This window comes from Phaenicophaeus curvirostris, chromosome 22 (genome assembly GCF_032191515.1).
Source record: "Phaenicophaeus curvirostris isolate KB17595 chromosome 22, BPBGC_Pcur_1.0, whole genome shotgun sequence".
NCBI classification, from domain to species: domain Eukaryota; kingdom Metazoa; phylum Chordata; class Aves; order Cuculiformes; family Cuculidae; genus Phaenicophaeus; species Phaenicophaeus curvirostris.
The window spans coordinates 4,593,879-4,609,486 of record NC_091413.1 but is presented as its reverse complement, the minus strand read 5'-3'; the positions used below and the strand labels follow the sequence as shown (position 1 = coordinate 4,609,486).

The window sequence follows — 15,608 nt, the reverse complement described above, 5'->3', positions numbered from 1 at the left end:
TAGGATGCTCAGGGGTGGAACAGACTCCATTAGTAACAACCCAGCGCAGTGACAGAGCGCTGAGACGAGATCTCAAAGCACTGAGTAAGCACAGCTCAGTTCAGCCCATTGGGTGGATAATATCCTCGTTCCCGCTCCTCTGCAGGGAAACTGAGGCACAGAGAGCTGGGGAGACTGACGGTCACACTGTGACTGGAAAGCAGGCTGGAAGCCAGCACTCCTGGCTTTTGACCCTCAGCTCGAATCACTACAACCAAATTCTCTTCCAGAGCAAGGAGTGGATGTCAGGAGCCCTGACCCCCCTGCTGCAAGGCTGCGTTCCCAGGAGGAATCAGCAGTCCTGGCTCTACCTTCATTGCTCCAACATTGAGCCCGTTCTTCCCAATGGGATTTAGAAAATCCACTGGAAGATGAAGGCAAGGTCTTGTAGGTGGCAGTGATGGGAATTCCTGTCTGGGCTGGTGGCTGTGGTGCGCAGGGCTGCGTTACAGGTGGGGCTGGGTGGGCTCCTTGCACCCACCCCGGTGCCGACTGTGCGAGGGGACGGGGCCACGGGCACCCGCAGCACGGCAGGCGAGGCATCGGCCACCAAGAGAGTGGTGACTTTCCGCTTGATATTTTATTTTGGAGGCTTGACACCAAAAGATTTAATATTTGTTTGAAATGAGAAACAGTTCTCAAATGAATTTGGAGAGCCTGGGAATTAATGTCAGCCCCCCCCTCTCCCCTCCCTAAACACCCCTCCTCCCCGTCAGCTCAGCCCCCCCCTTTCAATTTCTGAAGCCTGCTGATTTGAATATTTATAAATATCAGTAAATTATTTATTGTAGCAATCTGCTGTGCCATTTCACCAATCGCCGTTAACACTTTAGGGCTCGCTCTTCAGGAGGACGCGACTGGAGAAAAGGGGCACCTGGGGGGGCTGGGAGAGTGGCTGGGGAGGGGGCTGCGCTGCGTGTTCACGATGCCAAGAGGGGCTCCTCTGCATGCAGCACGCGCTGGGGGACACCGCGGGGAACACGGGGACCTGGCTGGCAAGGGAGGCTTGTGTTCACCGGGGAAGGCAGCGAGGAGGATTGCCTGACGTGCTGAGCTGTTTGCTGCAGCACCCTTGCAGGTTTTGCCCTGCGGTGCACGGGGACCTCGCTCTGGCTCAGAGCTCAGCTCTAACCCTCTTTGCTTGTAGTTTCTGTTCCCTTGAGGAGGAAAATTTCTCTCGGTTTCTCCGGTCCCCTTCCCTCCCTCCGTCATTGCGCTTCTGCAGTGAAGATACACACCGCTCAGAGGTGATGGGGCTATTTTCTGTTCGCAGAAAGGAGGAGTTCCCAGTGTCCATGAGCTGTTCTCCTGGGGAAACTCCACCAGCAGCAGCAGAGCAGGTGGGAATAAAGGAGCAGCCCAGTGCAGGGCACCAGCATCTCCAGAGCCCCATTGCCTCCCACCTCTCGAGATCTCCCCTGTCGTTCCCTGCCCAGTGCTGGTTCATAATTTTTCACCTGACAGTTACAGCTGAACTCTGCAGCTGAGCAGGCTGAGCAAAGGGAAGCAGGACAGGCTCACTGGGGGAACCCATGCTGGTCTCTGCCCCTTCGGGCCAAGGCTGAACCAGGCTCTGGGAGCTGGAAATAGGGAGAAAAGTGGCATCTTGTGCAGCTGGAGATGCCAGCGCGGCAGACAGGGGCCACGGGGACCAGAGCAGCGTCCCCAGCTCTTCGTCCCCGGTTCATGGCTGGGGTGTGTGGGGAGAGCCCTCACGGCTCTGGGAAAGCAGGGAGCGTAGCTGGCAGCGCTTCTGTAAGGGCGCCCTGGCTGCTCGCTTCAATTCTCCTCCCACGTCTTTGATTCTCCTTCTCTCCCCTGCCCAGTGCTGAGCCTGTCAGGTCCAACTTTCGCACCGAGGGCTTTCCCCGGCCTCACACAGACGCGCACAGGCGGGATCCATGCTCGCAGGGCAGAGGAGGTTGTTAAAGAGCCTTTGTGAACTCCCCAAGGTCAGCCAGAAGAGACAGCATCCACTAATCCAAGGTCATTTCCTGGGCTAAAAGCAATAAAATGTTTTATTGATAAACTGAAGAGGGGAAAATATACACACTAAATCCACTCTCGCTGATCGTGGGCCGTGCCTGGGCTGTTGCTGCCTTTGCCCTGGGATAATGCACGACTCGCCTCGTGCTGGAGGGGAAATGTTTTCTGGAAGGGGCTGAGCATTTGGCTGCCTTCCCTGCCTCCTCCCGGCGTGTGGCTGGGCACCACCAGGGCATCGCTCCGGGGAAGCACGTTCCCAAAGCCACAGCGGCCTTCGCCTGTGAAGGTTTGGCTCCGTCTTAGGGACCGCAGCTCAAGTGTGAAGAGGGTCCGGCATGCAGCACCCTCACCCCCACCCTCCCAGCCGTGCCTGGCTCTCCGGGGCAGGCTGGAGTCACTCCAGCGAAGCTCCCACCACAGCGGTTAAAAAAGAAAAAGGTCTGTGCATGGTGTCGGTGCTCCTTCCCTCCCCCTCCCCGCCCCAAATAATGCCGTTAATAATTAATCGAATGAGAGCTTGCAGCTCCTGGAAAGCTGGCTCTGGGACCTCCCTCTTGAACGGAGCTGCTCAGCTGGGCTTAAAACTCTTCAATAGGAATATGAAAGCTCCATCTGTTCGACATTCCCGGCCCTCTGAAGTGACAGCGCACGGTCCCTCCCCAGCCAGCTCCCCTGTCCCCGCAGCACAGGCCCTCCTGCCCCTCCTCAGCCCCTGCCCCAGCCAGCAGGGTCCCCCTCGCACCACCAGGTCCCCCAAACTGCACGTCCCCACTGGACGGCTGTGGCTGCATCTCCTCCACCAACACCCGCTGCATCATCCAGCTCCCGCACCGTCATCAAACGCAACCGGGGAGCCTTTCTTCGTTGACCTCAACCCGAAGCCAGACTTTGGCTCTCTTTTCCATTCCCTGCAAAGCCAGACTTGCCCTCCCAGCACAGACTTTCCCTTTCAGCACTGGGATGCCCTATTTCTGCAAAAATAAGAAGGGGAGAAAGAGGAGCGGAGGGGCATCATCCTGGGCTTGTTGGCAGCCAGTTCAAGGGGTGACAAGGCAGCAAAGCAGCGAGGAGAGGTTTTCCCCTCCTTGCCAGGCTTCTAAAAAGGGAGGATTGCTCTCAAGATAGCACGGGGCTGGGTGCGGAGCGGAGGGAGCCGGTGTCTCCTCACAGGGTGTGGGGAGGGGGCGAGCGGAGTAAACTCCCGGTGGCATTGTTTTCAGAGGAAGCACTCAGTGTAAATAGAGCATGTGGGAGAGTTTGTCCTGGGCAGAGATGAAAAGTCCGTGTGACAGGCTCAGGTTATAAACGGCTTCCTCAGATTGATGCGAAATCAAAACATTTCTATTTAGATGAAGAAAATGAAGGGGGATGTTTACTTAGGCTGGAATCTTTAAACAGTGCGATGGAGATGCGATGGAGATTTGGGGTGGGGAGCTCAGCTTGGGGGGAGGGAGCTCTGTCTGGCTTCGAGGGTTCCTCCCTGCCTGCCAGTCCCGACCTCGGGCAAGTACGAGGGTCCATCACCAGGAGCTCCATTCCTCTCCCTCTGCGCGGGTGCTCTGATCCCTGGTGGCCATCTCCAAGGTTTCTTGTAAGAAGGGTTTCCCTTCTCCTTTTGAAATTGAGAGGCTGAAAGAGAGGAGTAGAAATGTTGATACTGGTAACGGCTCTTCTGTTCCACAGACAAGGAAATAAGGCAATGGAAAAATGATGTGTCCAGGCTTGCGGAGGGTTGGTTGCAAGGTTGGCAGAAGCAGCTGGGAGTTGTGATTTCCTGCAGCCGTACGTAGGTGGGATGGAGAGAGGGAAGAGTCTGGTGCTACCAGGCAAATCCCACCTCAGGAAGGTCTCTGGGAGGGTTTGTTTTATAGATCACGGAAAACATACGTTTTCGGAACTTTATTTTTAACTTAAACTTTAGGAATAGATTATCAAAAGTTAAAGAGCAGCATTGCTGTGCTCAAGCAAAAAACCCAAACACAAGGAGAAGGGATGGGAAAGGTGCAGAGAGGATGGGCAGGAGCTGTGGGGCAGAGGGGCAAAGCCAATGTGTGTGGGATGGATGGAAGCAGGAACAGGGATAGAAAACAAGTTGCAGGCTCCCTGGAGTTGTTGCGTACACGGCAAGTGCAGCCTCGGGAACGTCTGTTCCTCTCTTCCTTTGGATAAATATTTATCTAGTCATTTGCCTGCTGGTGCACGCGCTTGGCCGCTCACCTCCAGCCCGGAGAATGGGAGCTGCCCTCGCTGCAGCGACGGGGAGGGCAGCGGGGACTGGGGCAGCCGTAGCTCTGCCTCCCAGTTATCTCCAGCGGGGAGCGGTGCTGCTCTCACCAGTTAGGCAGGGCTGGGTATCACAGGGAATCACCCGGCAGCGGTTAGGAGGGCAGTATCGGTGACTGAGTGCTGACCCAGTGCCCCAGCGGGCTCCATCCTGACCACCCCAACCATCCCGGCTCCGCTGGCCCCTTGCCTGAGCACACGGGCGTGAGCTGTAGGTGTCCTGGCCGAGCTCCAGCTGGAGCGTGTGGCAGCCTCCTGAGATTCCCTCCGTGGTACCAGTTGCGCATAGGATCGGCCTTCGCTTTCTGCCCTAAATAGAGTGGGAACGCGATGGGAAGGGAAGGTGCCAGCACAAGCACACAGAGACTCCTGCAGCTCCCCGGGCGTCTGCCGGTGCCCATCTGCGTGCGTGAGGACCGCGTGCCTGTGCTGGGGAATGTGCGAAAGGGAAATGCGTGGGGAGATGTATTTTTGGGAGATGGGGCTTTTTTAGCGTTTGTGGAGCGTGCCAGCGCGTACTCACAGCTCCTGGCAGCGCGATTCCAGATGGGGAGGGCTGCGTTTGGGGGCAACGCCTGCTTCCCCTACACAAAAGCATGATTGGACGTAGGTGTTAGTGCTGCGGGGGGTGTTTGGAAAGTGGAGGAGTGTGTTTGGCCTCCCTTAGCGTGGGGGGCTGATATATTTGTTGGGGGGTGTTTTCTCTTGCAGTCCTTGACAGGGAAGCGTGTCTGAAGCTGTCAGGAGTTTACGCTAAGCAGCCGCTCTCTGGCTCGTGGACAGCAGGTCTAAAGTTTCAGTCTGTTTGTATTGGGCTGTCATGTTACGGGATTAGGGGCTGTCACAATGGCTTCTGGATGCGTCGTAGGGGGTCTGACGAATCTCACCTCTCTGGAGCAGCACCTCGGTGCCGGTGACAAGGGAGGTGTGGGCTGCGCCGCCACGAGAGGCTCCTGTGCGCTGGAGGAACCCCTTCTCACCATTCGAGGTCTGGAGATGGTTTCTGTTCGCTCTCCGTGTGATGGGCTCCTCTTCCAGACAACAGAAAGTCCCAGAGCCCATTCCTGCAGGGTCCCCTCTCCAGTGGTGTGTCTGTCCAGCAGGTGTTTTCCAGGCTCTCTCCCTGAGCCCTGGGACACAGAGCAGGGTCTGGCTCCGCACTGCGCTGCGGGAAGAGCCAGGCTGGGTGCATGGTTCTTGCCTTTGGGACCTTTAACCCTTCTTAACTCTGAGTGTCATAAATAAAGAGGGAAATGAGACAAGGCAGCTGCTTTGGAACCAGTTTTTTGCTTTTATTTGTGGTTGAATCTTGTTAATTGTTGGTGCGATAATTACACAAGTGACTGTGATAGGGACCATTTAGTTCAAGATTCTCTGTGACCTTGAAGTTAAGACCTTACCTTCTTCCTTTCTCCCCCCACTTTCCCTCACCCCTCCTTTACTAGCTGTCACATATGAATAAACTACATTAAAATAACAAACCCACACTAATTAGTTGATTGTGCTGGGAAGTGAGAGCAGAATTTCCTGTGTGTGCGAGCAGCGAGGAGGCAAAGGGACCTGATCAGCCAATACCAACCCAAGGCGATTTTCTCCATATGACTGCCGCACACCAGTCTGGTGTCCAGAGGTTCTCTGCTCCCTACTGCTTCTTTCTGGTTGATACTTATTCTCCCCTCTGAGACTGTGGGGAAGCCCCATTCGGTGAATTCCTTGCTGTCCCTAGGGTTGGGCTTGGGAAGATACTCTCCCTGCTACAGGTGCTTGGGTGCAGGTACTGGCTGGTGTGGGTTTGGCATCTGGGATGGAGCTGGGGACCTGAAAGTGTTGGTGCTGCAGTCTGAAGGAGAGAGCACATCAGGCTTTTATCAGACTTCATATTCCGCCTGAGCCAGGAGACGAGGCTGGTCCATACCACCTTCACCTGCCTGAGATGTTTGAGGCACACTGAGCCCAGTTTAGTCCCAGCATGACTCCGTGCCTCTTTCTTGAGGCCAGTGGCATCGTTTGGTACCAGCAGGCTCAGAGCGTGCCTCTCGCCCGGCTCGCCTGGCTGGGCTTCTCTGCAGAGCTTGGGAAGCAGGTGGCTGGCTGCTCAGACCATGCCTAGAGGCCCGTTGGGTTGGGACCAGCCATTTGCAGTTTGGCTTCAAGTTGTCCGATCCCACTAATGCCCTTCCTTGCTTCTTTCCCCTCTCTCTTTCCAGCTGAAAGAACTATATGCACTGACGCAACCTCAGGAAAACCCACAATGGCTGCCAAGCGCAAAGGCGGCCTGAAGCTAAATGCAATCTGTGCCAAGCTGAGCCGCCAGGTCGTCTTCGACCACGGGGGAGCCGAACAGGCACGAGCGGACAAGGGGCCGCAGCGGGAGAGCAGCAACAAGGACCTGCCTCAGCCTGGGACCAAGGAGCTGGGGACGGAGTTTTCAGATGGACTCAGCCGGGTGCAGAAGATTGAGGAGGACAAGAGGAGGGAGGTGATTGAGAAGTGGGTGAACGGGGAATACAACGAGGAGCCCTTGCTGGGCCGAGTGGAGGGCAAGGAATGTAAGGGCGCCGAGAGCGCGGAGGTGCCCCCCGAAGGGGTTTACATGGTGCAGCCCAAGGGCTGCAGTGACGAGGAAGATAACGGGGATGAGGCGGATGCTCTGAGGGGCTCGCAGGATGGCAACTTCTTGGATGACAGGGATTCCGATGGGCCAGCCTCAAAGGACGATGCCTACCGGTCCTCCAGCGGCGAGACAGGCTCCAAGCTGGGAGGAGGAACCACCTCAGGTAAGCACTCTGCCCCCTCCACCTCCCTGTGCGAGGCCGCGGTGCGTGTACTGTGGGACAGACAAAGCTGTTACTGCCTGTCTGTGCCAGATACCATCTGCATCTGGCAGCCGAGGAGGATGGTGAAAGCCCCAGTCCCCTCACAGAGGCCTGGCATCTTGGGACCGTGATGAGTTTGCCTCTGCTTCAGCCTGGCCTTCTCAAGATGGGTGTTTGTCCACGCGGATGTGGCTGGAAGGCTCTTTCCAGACCACAGAGCCCTCGGTAGAGTAGATCTCTCCCCGTAGACCCTTTCACACCACTCAGATGGAGATAGCTGTGGGGTGTACTGGTTTCCTAGTCACGTATTTCCATGGGGCAGGGAGGGACAAAAATCAGGGTGCTGCAAATCGCGGGTGGATTGTGCAGTGTGTTCACACACACGTCGGCTGTGCAGTGCGGGGTGGTGTGAACACACTCCTGTCCCCAGGCTGCACCGTACACAGTGGCAGTGAACCCCGAGAGCTGCCAGTTCTAAACCTCAGTGTCTCCCATCCGGGATGCTGAGTAGCATGCAAGGTGTTTTTCCCGAGGCTGTGTGTGCATTTCTTGTTTTCAGATAGTTTCTGCCTTATTTTTGTGCTTCATTCAAAAGCTGAACTCAGCAGGAGATGTTGGGGAAAGCCCCAGCTGAATTTCTTCCTCACTTTCTGATACCCGGGTCCCCCCAGATTGATTTTGGCGGGTGTATGAGTGCTAAGCCTTGGTAAAAGCTTAGGGTAAATTGAATTCTCTCCATTAGGGCAGAGCAGCTCCCTCCCCCGATTTGTCACTCACCTGGGCTGGATCTGTAATTGAAAGATCTCCCCCTAATCTGCTCCACCTGCACGCACCCCTCCCTGATCTCAGCACTTTGTAAATCCATCAAATTTTCCTCCTTTTGTGTGCGTGCATGTTTTCCTCCTCCTGTTAATAATGCAGCCGAAACTCATCTCCGTCTGTCCGTTCCCCTTCTGGAGAGGCACATTCTCTAGTCTTCACGAGTTCAGTGGCAGCGCACATAATTATGCATATAAGATATAAACAGAGCTGTTTAATTATCCTTCGCCACATCAGTGACAGAGTAATTAACAAACATTGCAAGATCAATGAGGAAAAGTGTGACCTTCAGTTTCCTTTGATAGGAAAGCCCTTGTCGTTCCCAGACACAAGGTGATTGTGCCTGGACTCTGTTTTTAGTTTGTTTTAATCCCCCCACCCCACCCTTTGCAGCTTTTATTTGCCACGAAAACTAAAAGGAGGGGAACTTAAATGTAAAAAATACCCAAACTGGGGAAAATGGCAAGGAGCTGAGGGTTTTCACTGGGTGGGAGTTGTCAGTAAAAGGCGTTTGTGGGTCTGTATTGTTAAAGCATTCTGCAAAGATGTGTGAGTGTTCCTGGGGGGCTGGAGCTTCAGTTGTGCTTAAGGCAGGTAACAGCACATGCGGGTCCAGTTTACATCCACAACCCCGTGGGATTTGACCAGGTCCTGAGCCGCTGTTTCAAGATCCCTGCTGTAAACGCAGCATTTCCCTGGAAAGCAGAAACTGAAACATCTCGTGCTTTTGGAAAGGAGAAAGTTCTTTTCCTCTGCTCTCTTCTTCTGTCAGCAGTCCAGAAAATGGATTTTAAGCTCCTCTCAGCCCTGGCGGTACAGGGTGCAAGTTAAGTTTATTTCCAGTGAGATCTGGAACTGTACCAAAAAGGAGGTGTTTTTCCTGGGAGTTGGTGGGAAGCAGGAGGCAGTCAGATCAAAGGGGAGGAATACAGCTCTGCCTGCCTGGTCAATGCAGCTTCGGAGGAGTCATTGCAGAAACCTGGTTTTGAAGGTTCTGAGCACCCATTACTTTCTCTGAGGACACAGAAGGAACAGAGCTGGTAGTGCTGAGCAGCATTTAAAATTGAGCCCGTACTTCTTTGATCAGCTCGAAGCCTGGGTAAAAAGCAGGAGCCACACAGAAAAACAGATCCTATGTCTAGCTGAGCTTTCTTAATCAGTGGAGAAAGGTGATCCTAATTATCTGAGGCTGAGAAGGGTTCCTGCTTCCTGGAGTCCCAGTGTGTGCACAGGCAGCTGCTGCTCGTGACCTCAGCCAGCACCTCGTGGAGTCTAATGCCAAACACCTGCCACCTTTGTCTCCTTCCAGGATCAGGCAGCGAGCCTTGCTGGGCATTAGGCAGGAGGCTGCAGAGACATGGTCCTTGCTCTTCAGTCCTTGCGCTTTGGAACAAGAAGGGCCCCTCCTTGGAAACCAGGGGCTCTTGAGTCAGTGCTGGGTCTTTCCTTCTGTGCCTCCCTCTCTGGTACAGCCAGGAACCGTGTTCAGGAGTTGCAAAGCTGGTATCTGGCAGGAGATGGGTGTCAGAAGCTGATATGGAAATGCAGATAGGTTTCTTCGTTCATCCACACACCCTGTCCTGCACACTGCCTGACCCCCGCTTCCCTGGAGCATTTAAACTGCCTGGTACGGTCTCTGACAGAGAATCCTTTCCGCAATCTCTCACTGGTGCACGCGTACCCAGGGAGATTTTCCTGCACCCTCCTCTGCTCTTTGCTCTCTGTTACTTACACCCTGGACTAAAAGTAGTCACTAGGAGCTTTCCCCTGCCCAAGCAATCAGAGCTCTCCTTTCTTTTCTTAGCCTGTTGGCTATGTCTCTCAGAAAGGCAATATTGGACCTGTTTTCAACAAGGGGGGTTCTCTTCGTAGTCTCCTAAGGAGACTCCACTTGGGAGAACGCACACGGTGAGTGCCAGTTTCTTCCTCATTATCCTTTTGCCCTCACGTCCGTGTGTTTTCCCTTCCAACTGGAGTGAAGGACGGAGCCCTGGCTGGGATGTCCCATCCCCCAGTATCCAGACCTCCCGCTCCATTTGGGCTGTTTTGCTTTTCCTTCCATATATAGTGTGCTGCTGCGGGCTATTTTTAGCCCCCTTTTTGCTAGCTTCGGATCCTTTGTGATACGATAGCTGCTCCGAGACACACAGCTCCCTGCTCTTTGGCAATGCCCACAAATGGAGAGCGGTGGCAAGGGGAGAGGGAGCCCTTTTATTATCACTTAGAAAAGGAGAGAAAAATGCAGGGGAGGGGGGAGAAGACCCAGGGGCAATACTTCCTCTGCCTTCCAGGGCCATGCATGTTGCACCGGGATTTGTTTCCCAGCCGCTGTCCTGCTTCACTTTGTCTGCATGTGGGTATGAGGAGGGTTTTCTGTTGACGAGGTAATGATAATTACCTTCTCCCTGTTGCTTGAAAAGGTGTGAAATGAGCTGGCTGGGTCTCCTACTGTCTTTGTGGTGAGACAGTTCCCTTCCCAAAGGTGCCTCCACTGGAAGAGCCTCCAGGCTTCTGGTGAGGTGCCTGTGCAAGTGAAGGGTGTCTGGGCTCTAGGGGGTGGGGGAAGGTGAGCCAGGGTTCCATGGAACCAGGGTTCCATCTCAAAGCTGGATGAGGAAAGACCGAGCAGAGCTGTTGATCGGGGAGAGGATTGCAATCACCTGGAACCAAATTTGAGCAAAGGAAAAGCAGAATGTAAGGGAGCTTGGGGGCTGAGGGGATTAAATCCGGGGTGGTGAAACCTGAACTCAAGCTCAGATTTTGCAAAGTTTAGAAGCAGGTCTGAGCCCTCCTCCTTTCCTACGGTCTTGGGGGTTGTGTCTAATTGCACCCCAGCCACATGGGTACCAAAGGTGCTTTCCAAGACCAGGCATGCAAATGAGAACAGCTTAAAAAGGAGCCAATCTTCTGTAACGTTTTATTTTCTCCGATGTTGAAAGAAAACACTAGGTTTCCTTGAATCCCCTCTCTGGATTTATAATGTCTGTGGGGCCTGAACTGAGCTGGGATTTGTAAAACCAATTTGAGATGTGGGATCTCCCCTCATTTCTCCTGTGGTGCAGGTTAAGGTAGGGAAGGAAAGGGGTGGGCTGGCTTTCAGGGCAGCTGTTAAAACTAGTAAAAATCACACTTAATAGTTTAATTTCCTATCAGATCCTCTCTGTGGTATTCTTTCTCCCCTTGCACTTCAGCACAGGCTGGCTAGAGTTTTTCTGTGCTGTGCTTGGAAGTCAGGGCGTTGTGAAGGAGGCCAGGGGATTGTTTTACAGGTCCAAAACCAGAGGAAAACAGGGAAAGTAGATTTAACAGAAGCAGGGAAATGTTAGACCCAGTAGGGATTTCAAGGGTTTAATCACTTCTGTTGGGTCATAAGGTTACACTGACATGGAGATGGAGAAAAGAGAAAAAGAGGTAAAAAGGAGAACTGCTTTAAAGCAAGATAAAATTATTTAGTATGTCTGTGTGTGAAAGATAAAGTCAATGGTTTTGGGAGGGTGTTGGAGGGGTCACAGGAGAAGGCCGAGTGGGGAAGCAGAGATGAAATGATCCTTCCTCCGAGGATGGTGTAATACAGTCTTTCCTTGTGGTTTCCTTCTACAAGTCTGGTTATTGGACACTGCGGGGCATGGTTCTGCACTTAACATCCTGTACGATTACTACTGGCCCGTGGGGTTGTGAGCACAAAATCTACAGCCTGAGCCAGCCGCTGCAGGGGCATTGCCACCCACTGGCACTAGCAGGGGGTCATTCTGAAGTCATGCATCCCTTGCAAGCGCTCTCCTCCTCCTCATAGTCCTGTGGGGATTGATTTGTGGAAGCTGCTGCTATAGAACTTGCCCATTGACTGGGTCTTGCTGCACAGAAATGCTCCTGTGCGTGCGCGTGGCCCCATTGACTGTCGGACTGACTTGACTTGACTGTCTTGGCACCATTGACTGACTCAGGAGGAGTGGCTGAGAGAGCTGGGACTGTTCAGCCTTGAGAAGAGGAGGTTGAGGGGAGAACTTACTGCTCTCTCCAACTCCCTGAAAGGAGGGTGTAGAGAGGAGGGAGCTGGGCTCTTCTCCCAAGTGACAGGGGACAGGATGAGAGGGAATGGCCTCAAGCTGCGACAGGGAACATTCAGACTGGATATCAGAAAGAAATCTTTCACTGAAAGGGTCATGGGGCACTGGAACAGGCTGCCCAGGGAGGTGGTGGAGTCACAGTCCCTGGAGGTATTTAAAAGACAGGTAGACGAGGTGCTCAGGGACTTGGTTTAGTGGCAGATGGAAATGGTTGGACTCAGTGATCCAAGAGGTCTCTCTCAGCCTGGTGATTCTAGATTCTATGATCCCCCAATCCTAAGGGTCTGTTCTCATGCTTTGGATCCACTGACCTGTTCTGTCACTGTGTCTTGGTGCCTGCCATTTCCACTGTGTTTCAAGGCAGTGCTGATGTGGTTTGAGCTGGACCCAGTGCTCAGAATGTCCATCCTGCTGCCAACGCCTGCGCTGGCTCCCTGCAAGCGTGCGTGCTTGTCCAAGAGAGCTCAAGTGAGTGATTGGAAAAGATGACGAGGGAGGTTTGAAGGACTCCTGCACACAGTAAATCTTTACTCTGCAGGAGAAAGCAAGAGGGAGAGGAGGAGGAGCACTGTGTCAGACTGAAGCCTAAATGAGTCCAAGCTGGCACGTCAGAGCAATCTTTATTTCCTCCTCTACACTGATATTGGGTGACCTCCAGATGTGTGTTTTTCCCCTCCTGGTGGCCTGTGAGACTGCCTGAGGGAGTCAGGGAGGGAGGAGGTGGGGGGAGAGACGCGAGGAAGGACAGCTTTTGCTCATCCTTCCTCCCTGTGATCACGCTCGTGTAGACTAAGCCTTCCCTGCCCCTTCCCCAACCCACGCTCCAGGGAAGAGGCATTCTCCCCCTCTCTGGAGCCCGCGTCAGGACGGCAGCTCTCTCTGCCCTCAGTCCAAATGCTGGTGGAGAGAAGGCTGCTCCTTACCCATTCTGCACCTGCTTGGGCTTCTCCCTCTCCTGGTTTTAGCCCTGGCTGCTCAGGAGGCTGCCTGTGGGGTTCCACAGCCTTTGGCACCTTTTCACGTAGAGCTCAGTAGCTCTCCAGTCATTGGGACTGAGAAGGAAGGGAGCATGTTGAGGGAAAGGAGATCTTACACAGTGAAAGGGAAGGACTGCAGCAGCTATGGGGAACTGCCCAGTCTTTGTCTTGCCTTCTCCACTCTTTTCCTCCCCGCTCCTCACTGCCAAGCTTCTCATGCATACAGCCTTTGCGGCTCTTCCTCACCTTAATTCATCTCCACCTCTGCTGCTTTCCTTCTCGACTCCAGCCTTTTCCATCCTGCCTTTCTCCTGCTCCACCCCATATGTTTTCTTGCCCTGTCTCCCTTTCCCGTTTCACACTGTGCTGTGCTGCCTGCTCTCGCCCCCTGATCCCCGACACTCGTAGCGTATCTCCCATGTTCTCAGACACATGCAGACACGCTGCCGTCCGTCCTCTCCGCGCCTCCTTCCATACACAAACACACAAGGACAGACCTGGACAAACCTCGGCACATCGGTGTTGGTCTCGCTTCCAGTAAAATTACTTTTTCTTCATATTAGGCCAAGGCAAGAGTGCAGAGACATTTATGAAACTTTGTTTAATGTACTGAAAAGCCATCGGCTAGAACATTTAGGAAATTGATTTTCCTGGCATTGATGAACTCTTTTTATTTTACCCCAGTATTAATTACTTTTTTTTTAAAACAAATTAATTTAAGAGTCGTAAAACCTAACAAGTGAGCCAAACGTCAGTAGATCATGTTCCCCTCTCCCCTCACTCCCCCTCCCCGCTGCTCCTGCTGGTATGGGAGGAGAGGAAAAATCAGCGCCTCGCATGACTCTCTCGCTTTGGTTCTCTGCAGGGGAAGCTTCATCGCTGCGAGATTACGCCGCCACCACCATGAATGAGTTCCTGGGCATGTTCGGCTACGATGATCAGAACATGCGGGATGAGCTGGCTCGCAAGATCAGCTTCGACAAGCTGAACGCTGCTACCTCAGAGGCCACGGCGAGTGCCGCCTCTCTCCCCGGCGAGGATGCCATGAGCAAACGAGCCCGCTTCTCCAAGTACGAGGAGTACATCCGCAAACTGAAAGCTGGAGAGCAGCTCTCTTGGCCCATGCACTTGGCCAAATCTGAGGAGCTGGGCTCCAAGCTGGGCAAAGAAACCTCCTCGGTGCTGGCACAGCCCATTCGGGTGCCAGGTCCAGACGCCTCCATGCTGACGGAGACCAAAGCCACCATCCTGCCGCTGCCCTCTCCTAGTAGTTCCCAGATGCAGGGCCTGATGTCACGGGCCTCCAAATACGACTTCTTCATTCAGAAGCTGAAGACGGGTGAGAGCATCAGGCCACAGAACGGCAACACTTACAAGAAGGCCTCCAAGTATGACCTAGAAAACGTCAAGTACTTGCACCTTTTCAAGCCTGGAGAAGGAAGCCCAGATATGGGAGGAGCCATCGCCTTCAAGACAGGCAAGGTAGGCCGGCCTTCCAAATATGACGTGAGGAACATTCAGAAGCTTACTCCAGTGAAAGCTCCAGTGCCCCCCCTGGCCCCGGCTCCCCTCGCCAGTACCCCCAGCAGCACTCCAGTGGCCGGGCCGGAGCAGTCCGTCTCATTGCCATTCAACACTCCTGAGTACCTGAAATCAACTTTCTCCAAGACAGACTCCATCACAACTGGAACAGTCTCCACAGTAAAGTAAGTGTCCTCCTACTGTTCTTCTCTTTGTATTAGTGGGGGATCATACCTAAAGGAGGGGGTGTATCAGTGGGCAATTCCCGTTCATGTGATGATGAATCCTGCAGTTGCAGCTCTGTTTTGCGCTAAGGGTGTGGGCAGCTATCAGCACAGCCATGAATGCAGAGCCCACCCGCTCCTGGTTCATGTCTTGGAATGAAAGATGAGGGAGCATGGTGCTGTCAGCACTCTAAGGTCAAGGTTGACTCCACTTCACTGTCTCCATCCTCTGGTTCCCCAAGCATCCAGCTGTGTGTGTAGAACCTGATTCTTGTTTCTGTTTAACTTGATGGCAAAACACTGCTTGACTTCACTGTTAGCAAGATGGGGCTTTTTGTTTGCCCCAGAGCTCAGAAGACGTTTTGGTGCCTAATTCCCATCAATTTTCATAGGAGTTAGGCATGCACAGTGCTTCTCTGGGGCCAGGCCTGTGTCTTCTCAGTGTGCTTGTTCCTTACACAAATAGAGGTGATTCAATTACCCTTCAGACTGGGCAAACTCATTAGCCCAATTACCACTAATAAGCCCCTACACATGCATTGCTGGCAATCTCTGCAGTGATGCCATTGACTGAATGGAGATACCTGAAAGCCTCACCAAACCTTGGGTTGCTTCGTAGTGTGGCTTCCAGTGGTGGCAGCTGTTGAAGAGCTACGTGTGTCCGTGAGGCTGCAGGCAGGGAGAAGGGGAGGGACTGCTCTGTGTCTTGTCGTGGCTTGGATTTGCTTGTTTCTCGTTGTGGACCTGGGGCAGTTGTGAGCTGTGAATCCCATGGCATCGTTTGCAGTGAGCCTTAGGAACTCTGCCTGCGTTTCTGTGGCAAATGCCTTCACACGCACCCTGCTCCTTTGCCCTCTGGTAAGAAAGAAGGCTGGT

General features: G+C 53.6%; 1 protein-coding gene across 8 annotated transcripts in view; it reads left to right on the top strand.

Annotated features, from left to right (window-relative positions):
- The window catches only part of CASZ1 (castor zinc finger 1), a 199,532-nt gene that overhangs the window by 144,060 nt on the left and 39,864 nt on the right, over positions 1-15,608 (top strand). For all 8 annotated transcript variants that reach the window (XM_069874647.1, XM_069874643.1, XM_069874646.1 and 5 more), the window contains 2 exons: positions 6,516-7,085; positions 13,853-14,693. In XM_069874647.1, coding sequence (XP_069730748.1) covers positions 6,560-7,085; positions 13,853-14,693 — 1,367 coding nt within the window. In that variant the 5' untranslated portion in view covers positions 6,516-6,559. The remainder of the gene's footprint in view (positions 1-6,515; positions 7,086-13,852; positions 14,694-15,608) is intronic.